The sequence below is a fragment of the Gopherus evgoodei genome, chromosome 15 (assembly GCF_007399415.2).
Source record: "Gopherus evgoodei ecotype Sinaloan lineage chromosome 15, rGopEvg1_v1.p, whole genome shotgun sequence".
In the NCBI taxonomy this organism is placed as follows: domain Eukaryota; kingdom Metazoa; phylum Chordata; order Testudines; family Testudinidae; genus Gopherus; species Gopherus evgoodei.
In genome coordinates this window covers 15,846,582-15,866,665 of record NC_044336.1, presented here as the reverse complement: position 1 = coordinate 15,866,665, position 20,084 = coordinate 15,846,582, and the positions used below count along the sequence as shown (strand labels likewise).

General features: G+C 51.6%; 2 protein-coding genes across 4 annotated transcripts in view; one reads left to right on the top strand and one right to left on the bottom strand.

Annotated features, from left to right (window-relative positions):
- The window catches only part of RAB37 (RAB37, member RAS oncogene family), a 69,952-nt gene that overhangs the window by 13,749 nt on the left and 36,119 nt on the right, over window positions 1–20,084 (top strand). The gene's annotated exons all lie outside the window — the stretch shown is intronic.
- LOC115635557 (CMRF35-like molecule 1) lies at window positions 88–16,561 on the bottom strand. The gene is made up of 8 exons (XM_030534486.1): window positions 16,516–16,561; window positions 15,384–15,716; window positions 9,858–10,208; window positions 7,006–7,087; window positions 4,905–5,017; window positions 2,010–2,047; window positions 1,249–1,383; window positions 88–475 (listed from the first exon to the last, which is right to left on the bottom strand). The coding sequence occupies exons 1-8, from the start codon at window positions 16,553–16,555 to the stop codon at window positions 323–325; spliced, it is 1,245 nt and encodes a 414-aa protein (XP_030390346.1). The 5' UTR covers window positions 16,556–16,561; the 3' UTR covers window positions 88–322.

Genomic DNA, 20,084 nt, shown 5'->3' with positions numbered 1-20,084 from the left:
CCTCCAGCTTTAACTTCATGAGAGAGTACAAGTGAGAACTGACGTACACATAAATAAACAAGACTGAGGAACTGATTTTTCTGCCTTTCCACAGCATTCCCCCCATTACACCACATCGTGTTCAGCTGCATCAAACCATTCTGGTGAGTCTCCCAGTTCAATATAGTTCCCTCTGGCATTTTGCTTAATCTGGTTGGGACTCCATCAGCACCAGCTCATCTCGGGCAATTTCATTCCTTGAAACACTGCTCCAGGAGGTTGCAAATTTTTCCTTTCCCTCCTTCCCTGTTGTTGTGTGGAAGTGCAATGTTCCAGAGGGAGCCTATTTCTTTTTCACTTCGCAGTACTCAGTTTGTTCCCGAGGGCTGCTCAAGGGAGGCTGACTGGATGGCCTGTCCACGTTGATGTAGATTACCTGCTCATCCAGGATTGGATATTTCACTGTGGCGTAAGAAATATCTGTCAGTCCTGGAGCCTGAAATTTTAAAACAGCCTTGATCAGAGAAAAGAAATGGAGAGAGAGTCCGTAACTAGAACAGATGCTGAGGAACAGAAGCCCTCATACCCTGGCTGCTTTGTCTAAGTAACTCAATTGCTCTGATGAGTGGTGATGCAGAGCACACTCTTCCTAATACTCATGCCCATCCCTGTCTTGTGTGTGCAAATCTTTCTGCACCTTGCATAGTTTCTTTCTAAAAACTGGCACTGCACGGCAGTGAGTAACCCACACCCCTTCTGGGTGTGGTGCTCTGTTCCATCTAGAGGCACCGACACCATTTAGAGAGAGGAGATAAAATGAATCTGCTCTACAGCCCTAGCTAGCAGCTTTTAGCTGGACTAAGCTCCAGAGGCCCCAGGTTTGATTCCACCCACTGGTGACCAGGTCTGTCTGCGTTACATGTGTAAAGCAGAGCAAAGCAAAATCGGTCCTCTATGCTTTGACTTCAGTTGCCATGCTGAATGGGAGGTGGTCCAAACTTTCCTAGACCGGATGGAGACTGAGCTCTTCTAAAGCCTCGAGAATCTGTTAGAACTTTTCTAGAGCCTTTCCAGAACACCTCTCGCTGCTAATGAAAGCAACCGGGTTCATTTTCAAAACAACCGCTTTTGAAATGTGCTCGAGGAGACGTGAACATTGCATGCAAGTGCTCTTGTGCAAGCCTCAGCTTGCGCTGTAAAACCCAAAAGCAAGATTTAAAAGGATCAGAAGAATCTTAGCATTTTAGAACTGAATTCCAGAATCCTTACTACAGCAGAATATTCCACCCTTTCTGGACTGGGCTTGGCCTGAGCGGAGTGGGGTGATGGGGCTGTGATGTTGGATTTTCTAGATTTTGGTTTCACAGTTGCATAGGAAACATCACTTCCGGTGCTGGCAACAGCCTGAAAAAAAATAAACCCAATCTGTGTTGGGGTTTCTGAGTTGGAGCTCTCTGCAGCAGCACCAGGCACTCTCCAGGCCACTACTACTTCTGGGGTGATCCAAGGGCCCAGCCTACCTCTGTTATCTGTCCCCTGGTTTTCCCTCCCCTCTAATGCCTCCCTCCCTGAACACCTAGCAACAGTCTCACTGCTTTCTCCAGCCGTGCTCCTAGTGCTGACGCTCCTAGTGCTTTTCAGCCAGAGATCTTCAAGCCCTTTGCAAATGGAACTAGTGTTCTTCCCATTTTACAGACTAGAAACAGAGAGATGGTGACCTACCCAATGTCCCACAATGAGCTATTGGCAGATCCAGGAATCCTGAGTCCAGCCAATGCTTTATGCACTAGATCACCTCTCTTATAACATGGGCAAGTCCTGGCTGGGGGCCCACCTACAATGACCAGTATCTTTCCCAGGGATTCAGCCTGTCCCTCACTCTGGATTCTCCTCTTATTTTAGCTCCAAGGAGTTGAATAACTGAGCTCCGTGCCCATTTACTCGGACTTGAACTAAGCTGCTAAAGTCACTCTGGGGCCTGGAGAATCAACCCATTTATCAGAGTGCAGCACCCATTCCCCCTCTCTTACCTCATTCACTGCTGCGCTAGGCCCAATGGCTCCAGCAGCTGAAAGGTAACAGATACTTATTACATGGACATAACAGTGTTGAAAGAGAAGATCTACAGAGGAGTGACAATGGAGGTGGGCTCCTCTAGATCCTACATAAGGAGGGTGTAGCAGGGTGGTTACACCCCCCACCCCCACTCCTGCCCTGAAGTGCTTAAAACAGTCCTGGGAGAAGGCTGTGGCAGGGAAAGCAGCTACTACAGTTGCTTGGGGAAGCAGCTGGGCCATGCCCCAATCAGGCCTCAGCTGGCCCTATATAAGAGGCTGGCAGCCAGGCACTCAACAGTCTCTCTCTGAACACAGAGAGAGAGAAGGACCTGGGTGCAGGGAGGGTAACCAGGTATCTGGCGTGGAGCAGGACTAGGGAAAGGCCAAGAGAGCTGGGATGCTCTGGCCTAGGAAAGCCCCAGGCTGCAGGCCTGGTAAGGCCTATTAAGTACTGGGTTGCAGGGGCAGCCCGTGGGTAGCCAGAGGCAGCAGATCCAAACCCCTTTGCCTGTGATGAGTGGTTTATACTGCAGCCTGCCCCAGTAGACAGGGGCTAGATGGAGACGGGGCAGTAGCCAAGACTGAGGTGAAGTGAGGATAGTGGGTGGGGGTTCCCCTGGAAGGGGGGAGACACAGAACTGTGGGGGTACTGCCAGGGGGCACCATGCAGTTAAAGGGGCAGTGGGGTTCTGGGAGGGACATGGCAGCCCAGCAGTAGTGAATCACCAGCCGGCAGAGGGTTCTCCAGAGGACTGGTGAGCTAATTCCTGAGGACAACCAGCAGGAGATGCCACAGGGTGAGTCCACCCTCTTACAGAGGGATAAAATGCTGACGCATTCAGCCCTTTGCCACGAGCATCACAATGTTGGTCTCTTTCTCCAGGGCTTAGGCCACACTGGTGCTTTACAGCGCTGCAACTTTCTCGCTCAGGGGTGTGAAAAAAACACACCCCTGAGCGCTGCAAGATACACTGGCACTTTACAGCGCTCTAAACAGCTAAAGCTGAACCCCATGAGGATGTGGAGTACGTGCAGCGCTGGGAGAGCTCTCTCTCACCGCTGGCGTGGCAACCACATTCACACTTCAAAGCACTGCCATGCTTTGAAGTGTGAAGTGTAGCCATACCCTTAGTTCTCAGCTGTTAGCGCTTAGACTAGGCAGATGCAGGCAGGCCTCGGTGCAGACTTGGGATAGCTGCGATGAGGCACAGGGCATGTACCTGGAATTGGTGAGGAACTCATAGATGCAGCTTAGACCCTCCTGCCTTTCAAGAGAGGAGAAATGGATCTTCTCTGGTTCCACCATTCCTGTGGTTGAGGTGCACCCTACAGGTCAGAACCACCACCTGCATCCCTGGAGCTTCTGAGTCTATTTCACTTCCACAGCCCTCACCAGTGTAATAAGCACCAGTTTTACACCTAGATACCTCACCCACCAGTGGACAGCAGTTGCTGCTCCTACTATGATTCTCTGCAGTTGCCTTTGCACCATGTCCAGTGGGCAAAGAGCAGATGGAGACAGTGAATAGGAAGGCAGGCTGAGGCCCTCTGTGGCATTGGGCATTGACTAGCCTTGACCCATAAACACAAATGAACTGCAGGCAAAGCTACTGGGCCAGATCTCCTCCTCTGGCATACGGGTGCAACCCTGGACAAGTGGAACATCCCTGGGAGAAGCAGGTGGCCTGCTGCTGTTTGCTCACTGGAAATCTCTGTACCAGGAGGGCAAAGTCAGGTGTGTGGGGTGTAGTCAGCTGCATATATCCCCTTGGGAGTGGTGGCTTAGCTCCCTAGCCATGACAATGGGGAAGCTGTTCCTTGTCTCTTTCTGGGGTGCATTACGTTGTCTGTCCAATAGTTTTAGTACCACACACACACCTAGCCACCCAGCTTCCTCAGTCTCCATCTAATTGCTCCACTTGTGGCTGAGCAGGTGCCTGGGGTAACTTGGCTGTTGCTATTTTTGAAACTGCAATAAACCTCAGCTCTGACTAATCACTGACACGGGGTGATGCAGCCCTGAACAGGAGAAAAGAGAGCGTGCGTGTAAAATCAGAAAATAGGGCTTGATCTTGCAGGGGCTGAGCACTTTTGCACCGTAGGACAAGGCATTTAGCCCATGCTTATGTACTGCAAGCATGTGAGTAGGCTCCTTGACTGGGCTGGAACTATTCACATACTGGAAAATGTGGCTGGCTGCTCACCACCTTGTAGGACTGACCCTGGAGTGGGGGGCAGAGACTGAGGTGAGAGGGGGTTTGTGCAATCAAAGAGGAGGAAGGGGGTTCTGCATAGGATTTTCTATTGTGCTTATCACTGTAGTAACCAAGTGCCTCCCATATGTTAATAGACTGAGCCTGGAGAAGAATTATTATTCCCAGGTTGCACACAAGGCCAGAACCCAGATGTCTCTAGTCCCTTAGCCAACCCCCCTTCCTTCATGCCAAGTTCAGCCACGGGAGAGAGATTTAGACCAAACTCAGATAAGAGAAACCGCGTAATGGGACTCTGACTCCCATCCCCGATGCTGGGCGTGGGTGTTGCCCTTCCCTCTAGGAATCGTGTCTCGCTAGGTGTCCCTATTGTGCTTAGCGCAGTCTGGCTGTGGTATAAATAAGTGCAGTTCTGTTACACCACTTCCTTTGCACTGAACATAGAAATGGAAGAACTGGTTACTGAGGCAAAACTCCTGATTTGCAGGGGCTTCGTGGCAGACTAAGCGGTTAGGATCGGGGCTTCACAAAGCTTTATTGGCTAAGGGAGTAAGTGATGGTGGGCTGGGGGTGGGGGAGAGAAATGAGAGGAAGAGAAATGAAAGGAGGGCAGAGCCAGATGACACTGGGGAAGCCCACACCTTCAGCCTCTCACCCTTTTTCCTCTTCAGCATCATTCTTCTGGCCAGAAGCATGGCTCCGCTCAGCAATATAAGTAAAACCACCAGGAGCACTGGCAGCAGGAACACAGCACTGGTGAAAGGAGAACTGGAAGACAAAGGAGAAACATCTGAGCCACTGCCTACCTGTCTGGGAAGGGGATGGTGGAAATTCAGTCAGGAACAAAGCCAGCCCTGCCCTAGGTATTCGTGCAAATACACCTCTGTATAGTGGACTGCCAGCAGCCATTTACAGGCCATGCTGCTTCTCAGCCCCTCCCCTGTGCCATGACCCTCCCTGCTATAGGGATTGTTCACCCCCATCCCCAGGGACCTACAGCCACTCCCTGACCCAGAGAATACCCATTGCCATTCCAACCCACCCAGCGCCAGAGAACCGCCCAGAGCCAGACTTGATACTGTCCAAATTCAGCCTACTGAGCATTTTGTCAGAGCTGAAACAAGTGATTGTCTCCTTTCATAAATACAGAAGCCCTTCCACTACCTTCTGTAGAAAGAGACCTCCACAAAACACGGCTAAAGCAGTGCTGTGACCCCCTGGGAACAATGCCCAGAATTACCCAGTCAGGGGTTATCTGCATGCAGAAGTTGCACTAGTTAATTTAAATTAATTAAAAAACTGATGCTGTTAAAACCATTGCATGGCCTTGCGTGAAGGCTCCTCTATCAGTTGTTCAAACTGGTTATATGGGGTTTAGCATGCAGCTGATAATTTACTGACCCTGCTGAACTGTTCTAATCCAGCTTTAAATCCATGTAAGTGTCCACACACAAAGTTGCACCAGTTTAACTGAATTGGTACAAAAATGACCCCTTTAGGGGCTTGTCTACACTATGGCAGCTGCTGCTGTGCTGTCATTTAGACACTTGCTACAGTGATAGAAGAGTTTGTCCATTGTTGTAGTAAATCCACCCCCGCAAGAGGCAGGAGCTAGGTAGACAGACCAATTCTTCATTGGCCTAGTGCTGTCTATACTGGGGCTTTGGTCGGCTTAACGACATCTCTCAGCAGTGTGAATTTTTCACACCCCAGAGCAACATTACTAGGCTGACCTAAGCTTTGGTTTAAACCCGGCTTTGTCTGTGGACCAGCCCTCAGTTTCTAGACACAGGACAACTAAAGGGAGCTCTTGGACCAGCTGGTGTTTTGGGTGAAAAGAGAGGCAGGGCCAGAGCAGGGAAATGCTAAATGGGTTCTGTACAAAACGCTAGAAGCTCAGCAACCAAGACAATTTTATTTATTCGCACGTGTGCCAAGGGAGATTTGATCTAATTAGGGAAGCAACTTGGCTAAATCACCAGATCAAGGGGACGATTTAATTGACCAGCTGTAACTACAGTTGGCGGGGAGGGAAAGCAGAGCCCCCAGGCTGGCAATATGAATGAGAGGGAACAGCAGGCCAAGAGAAAAGAGAGGATTGGGCTGCTGCAGCCTTGTCTGTTTGGAGTGGTGAAAACGGGGCTGCTCTTTGAGGGAAGGTCTCGATCTCTCTCGGGAAGGGTGAGAAATAAGATGGCGGCTTCTTGTGTACTGAATTGTAAAGCGTTATTAGGGAAACCAATGGAGAAAGTGCAGTGAGGCAGAGAAAAGGTCTTGAGACAGTCTGGGCTAGTGGCCTGACCACAGAACCGGTATCCAGGAACAGACGAGATCTCGTCCTAGCTCTGTCACAACAGTACACGCTGTGTGACCCTGCAGCAGTGTGTCTACCTCTCTGTGCTTTGTAGCTTTGACAGCAGGCCTGAGCCAGCAGAACTTGTGCAGTTCTCCCACTGGCTTTTGCAGTGGACTTGCACTCCCTCAGTGCCTGTGTAAATGATGATGAGAGACAGTGCAGGGAAACAGTGCATCAGCCTGGCAGCGCAGGGTCACGAGCACCAGTAGGCGGATGGGAACGGCTCTGATTTTGGATGTGCAAAATCCCCACGTGCAGGCACAAATCAGGCAGCAAGGTGCCCGGCCCCTCAGTCTGCATGGATGTGCCCGGCTCTGCCGCTGCAGACCACAACACGCATGCAAAGCTGGGCCTGGAAATTCAGCCCTGAACACCCCAGCATGTACATAACTGCCCTTACCTTTTGGGGTGCTCAACCGTGTGTGCTGTGCCTATTGCTGGGGAGAGAGATCCAGCGGTTACCATCACTGTAGTGGAAAGAGCTGAAAAGATAAGCCAGAAAACACAGTGCTCTGAGGTCTTCAAAATGTCACTTCTCCACAGGCTGCTGTGTTCTTAGTCTCGATATTTCAAGTGAAAGATGCCAGCCTGCCCCTGCTGGAGCCTGGACCCCGGAGCGCTTCTTCACCCAGCGCGGCCAGAGCAAGCTTCCCCACTGCACTCCTAGGCATGAATGGAGCCAGCAGGCTCTAGGGCCAGTGCAGTTCTTGGCCTCTCACCTGAGCCTGCCACCGAGGGGGAGGATTAGCGCAGAGCATGAGTGTTAGCTGGCACCCAGGGAGGTGACCGCTGGGCTCTAGACTGTCACTAGCAAACGCACCGCACACAAACGACCACACAACCCGGCAATGGGAGCCACTGCCCAGCAGTGGAAAGCAGGGCTCTGTAATGGAGCAAAAGCAAGGAGCTGGGATGCGCTGCCTGGGAGTGAGCTGATCTCAGGGTGGGGACTGCATAGGGAGGGGATTTTGCGTGGGGTACGTATCATGGAGCTCCAGAGTTAAGGGTGACTGAGGGCATTATGCACATTGAAGTTGGTGGGAGTGTATCCATAGACATCAATGGGCTTTGGATCAGGGCCTCAGAGCAGCACTAACCTCCCTCTATTCTGTACTCTAAGCACTGCCTGCAGTCTCCAGATTTAACGCACTCACCCTGCGGGGACTATTCAATTTCCTATAATAGTTATTGGTCAAATATTTACCTCCCAGTGCACCTTGGCTTCCCGAGCCAGCCCAGAGTGGGGAGCCCTCAGGGACTAGTCCCTATTGCCTGGGGATACAGCCGGATCCAAGAGACATGCTGCAATGGAGCTAGGTATGCAGAGCAAGGTACCCAAGGTAGAGTGCATCCCACTCCATGCTCCTTCCTGCTGCCCCTCTCCATCCCCCTCTCCAGTCGCTGCTTCTCCCCATCCCAGTCCCACATTCAGTAGGGGAGTCTCCCTTATAGTTGGCTGCATTGCCAGGAGTCCCTGCCTCCTCCTCCCGGTTCTTCTGCCCCCAGCCTCAGGTCAGCGGTGACAGGATTGCCTTCAGTGTGACGGGGAGGGTCTTGCAGCCCACTGCCGCTACTCCCCTCCTTTGGTGCTTGGAAGCCTCCAGCAGCACCTTGCTGGCCCTCCAAGCACTAATTGTTGCTGCAGGAGTAGGTGCATGAGGCTGCCTGGGAGTAGGAGGTGTAGCCTGCACACACATACGTACACTAACCCCTGGGCACCCACATCAGCTCACTTCTCCAGCCCCACAGACCCAAACACACAGGCTATTGCTGTACACTGGGGTTGAGTGACCAGGATGCTATCCTGGGGATAAGCTAGGGGCTATAAATAGCTGTCTGAGTCTCTCACCAGCACTCCCCAATCAAACACACTTGGGCTCCAGACAGGGCCAGATAAATGCAGGGGTTTAGGGGCTGCAGCCCAGGGCCCTAGGCTAAGGGGGGACATGGGGCAGCAGGTCTCAGGCAGGCTTCCTACATGCCATGGCCCCACACTGCTCCTGGAAGTGGCCAGCTGCTGGCATGTCTCTGCAGCCCCTGGCAGGGGTGTGGCTCCGTGCGCTGCCCCTGCCACCAGTACAGTCCTCACAGCTCCCGTTGGCCGGGAACTGAGCGCTTGTGGGCAGCGCACGTCGACATGCTGCTCCCCTCCCCATGTCAGCAGCAGGCTGCTTCCAAGAGTGGTGTGGAGCCATGGCATGCAGGCAGGCAGCCTGCCTGAGCCCTGCTGCATCGCTGGCCAGGAGTTGCCTGGGGTGAGCGTCTTCCAGCCGGAGCCTACACCTCTCACCCTCTCCTGCACCTCAACATAGGTGCAAACTCTGTGGGTGCTCCAGGGCTGGAGCAACCACGGGGAAAAATTGGTGGGTGCTCTGCACCCACTGGCAGCTTCCTGCCCAGCTAACCTCTGCCTCCGCTGTATCTCCTCCCCATAGCACACTGCGTGTTCACTCCCCCCTCCCCAGTTCCCAGTGCTTGTGCCACAAAACAGCTGTTTCGTGTGGCTGCGAGGGAGGAGGGGAATGCAGAGTGCTCGGGGGAGAGGCAGGGCCGTGGTAGGCATTTGGGGAAGGGGTTACATTGGGGGCGGGGCAGGGAAAGGGTGGAGTCAGGGTAGGGGAGCGCGAGCACTCACCAGCGCTGGGGAAAGTTGGCGCCTTTGCCCCCCAACCCCTTGCCCCAGGCCATAACCCCCTCCTGCACCCAAACTCCCTCCTAGAGCCTGTGCCCTTCACCCTCTCCTGCACCCCAAGACTCTGCCCTGGCCTGGAGCCCCCTCCTGCATCCAAACTCCCTCCCAGAGCCTGCACCCTTCCTGCACCCCAACTCCCTGCCCCAGGTCAGAATCCCTTCCTGCACCCAAACTCCCTTCCAGAGCCTGCACCCTTCCTGAACCCCAACACTCTGCCCCAGCCTGGAGTCCCCTCCTGCACCCAAACTCCCTCCCAGAAAGAAACTAATAAAACAGCTGTTCTATGGTAAGAAATAAGCTATTTTGAATTAAATTTAACTATATTCTACATGTTTTAAGACTGAAATGTAACCACAGAACAGCTTTATGTTAACTAAAAGGCAAGTTTAGTATAGCGTTAATAGCCCTCGATGCTATAATTGTGATAATTTTGTTTTAAATTAGGAAATAGACTTATATACAGGAGCCACACAAAATTTCATAGCCAGAGGCCCACAGGAGAGTTAATCCGGCCCTGGCTCCAGGTTGCCATCAGTAAGTAGATCAGAGCAGAGACTCACCTGGGAGAACAGTCACATTAACAAGGGAATGAGGATCACTTCCACCTTTTATATTTATTCCACACCAGTAGATCCCAGCGTCTCCCAGAGTCAGGTTCTCCGTGGTCACAGTGAATGTGCTCATGGTGTGATTGTCTGTGATGGAGACTCTGCCCCGTTTCACCTTGACCTCTGACTTTTCAGTCTCAACAACTTTGGAGCAGCTCTTCCACTGTGCACCTCTGCACCAGTATTTCTGAGATCCCTGATTTCTTTTACCATACTGACATGGTACAGACACGGTGCCCCCCAGGGGACCGCTCACCTCCCTAGGGGCAGTCAGTGCAGGGTCAGCCAGTGCAGAAAAATAGCCTGGAAAAACAAGGCAAATCTCAACACCCTGCTCCACACCCCCAAAGTAAGGGATATGGGACAGCAGCCCCAAATCAGCAGTATGGTCCCCAGGGTCTCATTCCCTGTGTCATGCTGAATACATGCCATTCCATGCAACACACTGGATGGCAGGATGCCAAGCAAGTACTCCCCAAGCATTTCTTGGGTTTCATTTGGCTCCGTGGGGTTATCCACAAGACACTTAGCAGCATTACAGCTGAGTCACACAGCGTAAATCGCCAGCTGGAGAGCGGGAGATGCCTCCTTAGGTTCTCTCCACTCTGAAGTTGAGAGAGAGCAGGAGAGGGAGAGAAACTCCAGTGTGAGGTGACTGACCTTTCGGGCAAAGTGCTTCTGGTGTGAATGGAGGAATAAAAACCTCTTACCTGGAAGGAGAAGAATCACCCTGGTGAAGGGCACCAGCAACATCCCCATAACTGCCCCTTTTGCTCTTAATCTGTTTCACATCTTTTCTCTAACTGGCACCAAAAAAGCAAACTCTGCTTTCCCCTGGGACCGCAACCTGCCCTCTGAAGGCTGCAAACCTGCCCTGTTGATGACACCCAAACACTTCTGCTTCCTTTTCCTTATCTGATGCCTCATTTCCTTTTGCTCTGTTCCTCTTCCCCCCACACACCCACGCACAACCATTTACAAGCAAGAAGGCAGAGAGGAAGGAAGGGGTGTCAGTGGCAAGCAACTGGTTACAACTGGATTTGTGATGGAAGCTCCTGTCGGACACTGGCTTTGATTGCTCCTCTGTTACAGCGGTTTAACACACGCAACAAGGAAGTTTTCTGCATCAATAACGGAACTTACCTTCCAGCAACTCTGTGGCCCTAGTGATCTGAGCACAGGAATGGGAGTCAGGAAATCCTGACACTAACTTGACTCTGTGGCCTGGAACAAGTCACTTCAGCTGTAGGATGGGGGTACAATGTACTTACCTGTCTCTGTGGTGCTAAGAAGATAAACCCGTTAACGTTTGTACAGTGCTGCTGTGAAGACAGGAATCACCATCTAGGTGCTAAGTGTTATATATTGAGCTGCCTTTCCTGTGTCTCACACCAGGTCATCAGACACTTGAGATTGGAGCTTTGCTGTTAACGGTTGATATTTATTCCGTGTAAGGGACTTTAAAAATAGCCATTGGCTCTTTGAAATGTAGCAGTAGTGATTGGAAAATCATTTCTGTGCAGTTTTCTTTCAAATTAGGTGTGGGTTCAAACTAAACCCAAGATCCAGTGCCTTCCCCTTTCCAAACATTGGAGTGTGGGTGGGGGGAGGGAGAGAAATCTGGATCTGAATTCTGTAATTGGCCCCTATGCCTGTAAAGGGCTGAGTCAAAACCCTCGATCTGGACACACACACCCCAAACCTTGTGGGTGCAAAATCTAGATCCATATGTTGTGTTCTCTAAGTAGCTGCTACGGAGGGAGCCTAATGGCCTGAGTGAGTAATGTCCCTCTGCACACTGGGGAATGTCACACATGTGAAAAGTTAATATTTGTGACTGTAGCAGTGGTGAGTTGTGATTGGCCAGTTGAACCCCAACAAGTGTTTGTCTCTACTCCCCAAATGGCTAGCTGGGTGAGTTCCTGTGCATGTAAATATAAAATTTGGTTTATGAAAATGCTTTCCCAGAAAAACTGGGAAGTATGAATGCCCATGGAAAGTCCCCAGCTAAGGAGCACAACCGGGGCTGGTGTGAGTTCATTGAAAAAGACGACTGAATATACCTGGAACATCTGTAGTGGGTTTTATCTGCCCCCTAGAATTTTAGTCCTGGTGATGATGAACGGGAAGGAAAAAGTCCAGCTTGGCGCTCAGATCCCAGATTTGCAGGAGGGCCACAGCTAGAAAACTGACATCTTGGTGCTCGTAAAGGGAGAGCATTTGACCTGGAATCCCTGAGAGACCATCAAGGTGCTGGGTTTTTTCCAGCTGTTTTTCAGAGCAGAGCCACATTTTGATGGGGATCAGGAGCTCCAGGCAACATTCACTGCTCTCTGCTACTGCTCTGCTCCTGTGCTGGTTAGAGCCTCTTGGCTCCTTCCCTGCAACCCTGGGAAGCTCCCAGTCCTGCTGGATCCCTTAGTCAACATGGAGCTGCAGTTGTGCCCCTGGTTCTTCTGAGCTGGTCTGGGGGAGTGAGCGGTGTGGCTGCCTGGGAGGTGTAAAACTCACCCAGACAATAAACTCTGACTCAGGCATGCCCACAGAGGCTGCCTCTTCCAGACCCACACATGTCCTGCTCCTGGCCCACTGCAACACCAGTAGGGATGAGTCAGATCAGGAAATCACCTCTGAGAACAAGTAAGGATGTATGAACAACCTGCCCTCAAATGCCCGTCTCTCTTTCTTACTGTGATGGAGTAGGGGCTGTCTGTGTGGGGAATGGGAGAGCAGGGGAGGACTTTAGGGGATGGACGATACCAGAGCCTGTAATCTGAGCTAGGTAAGGGAGGGGAAAGGTCAACACCACATTCCCCCTGTCATAGTATGGTTTCATCATGTTTACATGGTACACCCGATGGTGATGTGCCCGGTTTGACAGCTCCACCACATAGTTTACCTCATTCAGTTGCTTGATAACCTTGAAGGGCCCTTCCCAGGTGGCCTGGAGTTTTTCTCCTCACGGGGATGAGAACCATCACCTGATCCCCGGTGGCGAAGGCACGGGCCCGTGCCATGCGGTCATACCAGACCTTCTGCCTCCTCTGGGCTCGGGCCAGATTCTCCCTGGCCAGGCCATGAGCTCGGCCAGTCTTTCCTGGAAGGTCAGGACATACTACACCACTGACTCTCCATCGGGAGCGGCCTTCCCCTCCCATTCGTCCCTCATCAGGTCTAGGGGCCCCCTTACCTGCCTTCTATACAACAGTTCGAAAGGTGAAAACCCAATAGATTCCTGGGGTACCTCCCTGTACGCGAACAGCAAGTGAGGTAAGTACTTGTCCCAATCCTGCGGGTGCTGGTTCATAAATGTTTTTAGCATCATCTTCAGCGTCCCGTTGAACCTTTCCACCAGCCCGTTGGACTGGGGGTGATACGCTGAGGCCAGTTGTGCTGGACCCCACATTTCTGCCATAAGGACCGGAGCAGGGCCGACATGAAGTTGGACCCCTGATCCGTTAAGGCCTCCTTGGGGAACCCCACCCGGCTGAAAATTGTCAGCAGTGCATCTGCCACTGTGTCTGCTTCGATAGAGGACAAGGCCACCGCCTCGGGGTAGCAAGTGGCAAAATCCACCACCACCAGGATGTATTTCTTCCCTGACCAGGTCGTCTTGCTGAGGGGTCCCACTATGTCCATGACCATCTTCTGGAAAGGTTCTTCTATGATGGGTAAAGGCCTCAAAGCCGCTTTCCCCTTGTCCCAGGCCTTTCCCACCCTCTGGCAGGGGTCACAGGATTGGCAGTACTGTCAGACCTGGGTAAAGACCCCAGGCCAGTAAAAGTTCCATAGCAGCCTCTGCCTGGTGCGCTGGATTCCCTGGTGCCCTGCGACAGGGATGTCATGGGCCAGGTACAGCAGCTTGTGACTAAACTTCTGGGGAACCACCAGCTGCCTCCTGATCCTCCATGATTCTACTTCCCCTGGGGGAGTCCATTCTCGGTACAGGAACCCCTTCTCCCACAGGAACCTCTCCTTGCAACCTCTCCTCATGATCTGTACTGCACTGAGGTCAGCCCAGTCCCTGGGCTTCTGCAAGGATGGATCTTTCTGCAACTCGGCCTGGAACTCAGCAGCTGGGAGAGGGATGGGGACCGGCTCTCTCTTGCTGGCTGGGTCTGAGGCCGCAGCCTCTCTGCACCGTGCCCCTGGGCGTTCCCCGCTCCCTGGGTTAGGGTCCTGCACCTCGGGTCGAATACCTTCCCCGTTGTTGGGGTGCAGTGCCCTTTGCCGACTCTGACTACGAGTCATGACCAGGACACTCTGGGTGTTACTAGGCCAGTCCTCGAGGTCCCCTCCCATTAACACATCCATGGGCAAATATCGGTGTCCCCCACATCCTTGGGGCCCTCCTTGGCCCCCCACTTCAGGTGTACCCTTGCCACGGGCACCTTGAATGGGGTCCCGCCCACGCCCATCAGGGTCAGGTAGGTGTCGGGCACCATCCGATCTGAGGCCACCACCTCGGGCCAGACCAGCGTCACCTCTGCGCCCGTGTCCCAGTACCCAGTGACCTTCCTCCCATCTACCTCCAGGGAAACAATGCACTCTTTCCAGAGGGGCAGCCCCGCGCCCACCTGGTAAACCAAAACCCCGGAGCCTGGAGCATCCACAGGTGGTATGTTGCCAGCCCCCCTTTCCTGGGAATGTAGCCCCTCCTCCAATTAGGTTTTTACCCAGTCCACCCTCTGTGGGTTGGGTCTGCTTGGTCTGTCCCTGAGCTTGGGGCACTGGGCCCATATGTGGCCTCGTTGACCACAGCGATAGCAGCCCATGTCTTGTGGGTCCCCTTGAGTGGGTCGGAGGGACCTGACGCTGGATGTTCCCCTTTTGGGGGGGTTCTCCATAGGCCCCCTTTGGGAGGTCCCATGATGACTCTTTCTCTGCGTTGAGGCAGGCCTGCTCCTTCGAGACTCCTCCCAGCCATCCCCTGCCCGACTGTCCACAAATTGGTCGGCCAGCTGGCCTGTGTGCTGTGGGTTCTCCGGCTTCTGGTCCATCAACCACAGCCTCAAGTCAGACGGGCACTGCTCGTACAGGTGCTCCAGTATGAATAGGTCAAGCAGGTCCTCTTTAGTTTGGGCCCCAGCTGTCCACTTGCGGGCATAGCCCTGCGCCCAGTTGACCACATGTAGGTATGTGACCTCACGGGTTTTACGCTGGCTCCGGAACTTTTTCCGGTACATCTCAGGAGTCAGCCCAAACTCGCAGAGCAGGGCCTGTTTGAACAGTTCATAGTCCCCTGCCTCCGCCCCTTTCAGTCGACCCTGTTACTGCAAAGTCCTTCTCACTGGGCACACACTCCCAGGGGTTAATCACCCCTTCATTTTACTGCTCCCCAGTCACTTACTACAGGAAGCGCCGTCCACGGGGTGCAGTATCTCCCGCCGCTCCCCCACACTCCGTGACACTTACCCATCCCCCAGTCAACCTCACTAGCAATGAAGGAGCTGTGCAGAGATCTGAGCAGACACTCACCTGGGAGAACAGTCACCTTAACGGGAACTCCTGGATCGAATCCAAATTTGCTTATCCCACACCAGTAAATCCCAGCGTCTCCCAGCCTCAGGTTCTCCATGGTCACTGTGAATGTGCGCAGCCTGTGGTTGTCTCTGATGGAGACTCTGCCCTCCTTTGCCTCGGCCTCCGACCCTGTGGTCTCAACAGCTATGTGACAGGATCTCCAAACTGCTCCTCGGCACCAATATTTCCTATTTCCTTGATGCCGTTCATGGTACTGACACAGCACAGACACCGACTCACCCAGGGGGCTGCTCACCTCCCCAGGGCCAGTCAGCCCAGAGGAGTAGCCTGAAAAACAAATCAGAAAGCAAAACGTGTCATTTCCTCTTCACTGAGTGGTTGAGAAGGCAGAATTGCAACTTGAACTCAACACCCCATGGGGCCCATTCCCCAGCCGGTCCCTATCAGACCGTGTGCTACCCACTAGAGGGGTGGGTCTCATTTGGCTCTGTTGGGTCTAAACTTTTGGTGAACTTTGGAGCCAAAACACACCCAGACTGGCCGTCTCTGCATAATCCTTTCTGAACCCTTTATCGAACAAAGCACTGACCTGCAAACTACTCATGACACCCCCTTTATCAAGTAGCCATTAGCCTTTATCTCTATGCATTTACTTGTTAAACTTGCTTTTCCTGTAAAATCTTGATTGATTATGCATGACCATTATCTTTTATTAATCACTTTGTTTACTTCTGTGTATAAATATTGATGCTCACCCCTAATAAAGGGGCCACACTTATTCTAAAGCTTTTGGGTTAGTGTGAGCCCGTTGATCAACGCATTTGTGTCTGGTCTCTGACAGAATTGTGTGCCCATAGCCTCCCGCACGAACTCGGGTGCTGGAGAGGTGAGTAAGGACTTGCTTTATTACCTAACAGCTCCCCAGGGGTTGTACTTGGGTGATTCCCATTAGTGTTAATGCTAAAGTTACCCAGCATAAATCCCCAGTAGAGAGCTGACAATAACCCCCCTCAACCTCTCTCCTTTTGAAAGGCAAGTGAAGGAGACTGGCTCTCAGTGGGTTTGTAGGTAGATTAGCCTTTCAGGCGGTCTCCTTGGTGTGACCGGATCAGTCGAAACCTCTTACCTGCAAGGAAGAGAATCACCCCAGCAAAGGACAGCTGCATTATCCTTCCAGTTGCTCCTTTCTCCCTAAAGCTCTGTGACACCTTTTCTTTAAAATGCTCTAAAAAGAGAGCCCTGGTTCCTTCCAGCCTGAGCAATTTCTCTCTCTCAGGTTTGCAAATCCTGTGTCTGTGGTAAGTGATACCCTGGCACTTCTCCTTTGTTCTTTCAGACAGTCACTTCCTGGGGCTCTGCTTCTGATCACAACCTGGCCAAGTTACAATCACAGGGGCAGAAACGCTAGATGAAATACAGGGGAAAGAACCACAGTGGAGAGGAAGAAAGGAGGGGAAGCAATCAGCTGCAATCTGGCTTCAGTTGGACAGTCTTGCAGGGCACCACTTTGGAGGACTGTTACTTAACACTGTGTGTACCTAAAACACCAGCCATGCCAAATGCTAATTGCCCATTCAGCTATGGTGGTTCACCTCTCTTTAATGGGTTATTAATGTATCATTAGCTTTGCCATCCTCACCTGCCCTTCGTTAGAGCAGGTGAGTCATTTTTGTGCTTCATCTGGCAACATTCAGCAGAGAGGCAGTGTGGTCTAGTGGCTACAGTGCTGGGCTGGGACCTGAGTTCTGGCTCCACCCCGACTTGCTGTGTGAAGTCACTTTGGCTCTTCCGTGGCAAGTGGAGCATGGATACAGGGGAGAACTGAGCTGGCTGACTCCTTTTGTGACCTTGGTCAAGTCACTTCTTCTCAATGTTTCAGTTTCCCTAGCAGTAAAACGGGGGCTGAGAACAGTTACTGTCCTACCCCTGGGGAACAGGGAGGGAGGGGGATTGTGTGGCTAAGCCAGCAGACGATTGTGCGTGCTATGAAGATGGAATGCGCTGTATAGTTGCCAAATATTATCACAACATGTTGAGTTGCTCTTCCTATTTCTTGAGCTGTGTTGAAATGGCAGCTTTCTTGTTAACTACTTTTATTACACGAAAGGGTTTGGTTTTTTTTAATTGTGACTTTCTCTTTGCAATATAAGCAAAGTTCACAATGCAGCTTCCCTTTCGATTAGTGACAGGTTGGAAGCAAAACCTCAGTTCCAGCTCCCACTCTGACTTTTTGGAAGGGAATCTAATTCCAAATTGGGGGCCTTGCCCCTCCCTCTGTAATGGAGTGAACCACACATCTGGATCCAACCATCCTCAACATTTGAAAGAATGCAAAATCTAGGTTTGGATTCAGATCTGGATTTTATAGCATGGGATCCATCTTTGCTTTAAACAGAGGCCAGAAAGAGAAAAATAAATGTAACCGGAGCATTTCGATCCTGAGGTTTTCTTCTGTCTTTTCCCCACCTTACACTCACTATTAGAGCTGAAAAATAATTGAAAAATGTGATGCACCTTTTCAGAGTAAACATGTCCTGCCTGCAGGTCCCATCCGGACGGTGCCTTTGGAGGGAGTTAACAGCTGGCAGCACTAGGGCTGGCTGCAAAACAAAAATTCCAGTTTGCAAAAAATGTCGAGGTTTTGACGTTTGTTTTTATTCTGCAACAGAATGAACTGGAGAGGTTATAAAGTGTATTTGCAATACAGCTGGGCTGGAGTGTTGGGGGAGGGGCATTAGGGCACTCACTTGGGGCATGGGAGACACTAGCTTCCAGTTCCTGCTCTCCCTGATTCAGAGTTGCCTATTGGACAGAACGCTGGATGGGGACTCAGGAAAACTGGGTTCTATTCTTGGCACTGCCACTGGGCTGCTGGGTGACCTTTGGCAAGTCACTTCACTTTCCCATGCCTCAGTTCCCCCATCAGTAAAACAGGTATAATGCCACTGACCTCTTTTGTAAGGGGCTTTGAGATTGATGGATGAAAAGCACTAGATAAGAGCTAGGTGGTGTCACTAACATCCAGTTTTGCTCTAAAAAGAGAGCATGTAAACTGACACCTTCTTCCTTCCAGTGTCAGAGTTATAGGTGCTGACTTTACGACAGAAATAAGGCTTTGTTTACTCCTGTTAGCCCTGCCAAGCCAGCACGGCTAAGGGGCAGGGGTGCTGGGGGTCTGGATTCTATTCCTCCTCCTGCATCATCACCAGAAATGAATGCTAAATTCCCATTACAGAGCCAATCGGTTACACCTATGCAAACCTATTTGTATATGAGGTTACCTGGATGTTGGGTGGTTTAGCCCTTCAGGCAACAAACATAAAATAAAGGAACCACATGGGCACAGTGGAGACCAAATAATTGTGTTTGCTGAATGTACATAAGATTAGAGGCCTAGCTATAGATAAACGCACTGCTGATCCAATTGGGCTCTGGTGTCTTCTAAAACAGAACATGGTGAGCATCATTAAAGGGCTCACAAACTACTTAAAGGTACACTACGCTATTATATACACTACGTCAAGCATCCCTGAGGATATAATCTGAAGATGATGGCATTGCATGGAGGTAAATTAGGGCTGACAGCGCTTTTATTTCTGGTGATGATATGCAAGAAGGAGAGACTCTAGCCTGACTTTTGAATCCTAGGTTGAGTTTGCAGGGACTGCAGCTGGGGAAAAAAATATTGGAATAAACATGGATGCAAACAGAGCACCCTGCATTTTTATGGGGTCACTTTCCAGAGTGGAACCGTGCTTTCAGGAAGTACATTGGCGAGAGTTAGAGAAAAGGAAGGGCCCAGGGAGAGTGGATCAGTTTAAATGAGGGGCTCTGTTCATAACAGTTGTCAGGCCATGAGGTAGGAGTTTATTGTGGGACGGTGGCATCTCACTGAATCTGAAAGGAGAGAAGCTCAGGGAGCCATCATAATTCTCCATCTCTAGGGCTGGCTTCTGGGTAGCACTGCTCTGTGCGGTTAATACGCGGGACTGGATGGTTTCCATGTCGGAACTTAGTTATTTCTGAGATCACTGATAATTCACCTGGAGAGCCGTGTGGCATAGGCCCCACCACGGAGGCAGAGAAAGAGGAAATCGGGCTCACCAGCTCCTCCGAGGGGGCTCTGTGTAGCAGGAGCTGTTATTTGCACATGAAAGCTGTTGACCAGATGTGGTGATCACATAGCTAGATGCGGTTGGATTTTCACAATGTTCTGTGCCCCGAAAGCCGAGGGAAAGAGGAACAGGAAGGTTGGGTGTAAGAGGGTAGCGGTCTCCTGGCTTCAGGGACTACTGGTGTAAGAGCCCTGCTCAGCTCTTCCCTTCCCTCAGGAACAAAGGAGAGCTCTGTACAGTGGCAGGATTGCAGCAGAACAGAGGTGTTAGGGACGTATTTCAAAGGGCGGGAGGGAGGCTCCCTGGAGAATATTAGGATGTGAGGAGCTAGCGTGATCCTGAGAGACTCTTTACACACCCACATACGCCCTAAGTCCTATGCCACTCGCATCTTTTCTCACATATGATATGATCCAGCTCCCCTTAAAACTCCCATTGACTCCAATGGGCTGCAGCCCCGGGGGTCTGATCCAGCACCCATGGAACTCAATGGGAGTCCTTCCCTGTGCTTCACTGGCCCAGGCCCAGGCCCATACTCGTGGCTAACGCACTCGCAGTATTGGTCCCGGGCAGTGCGATG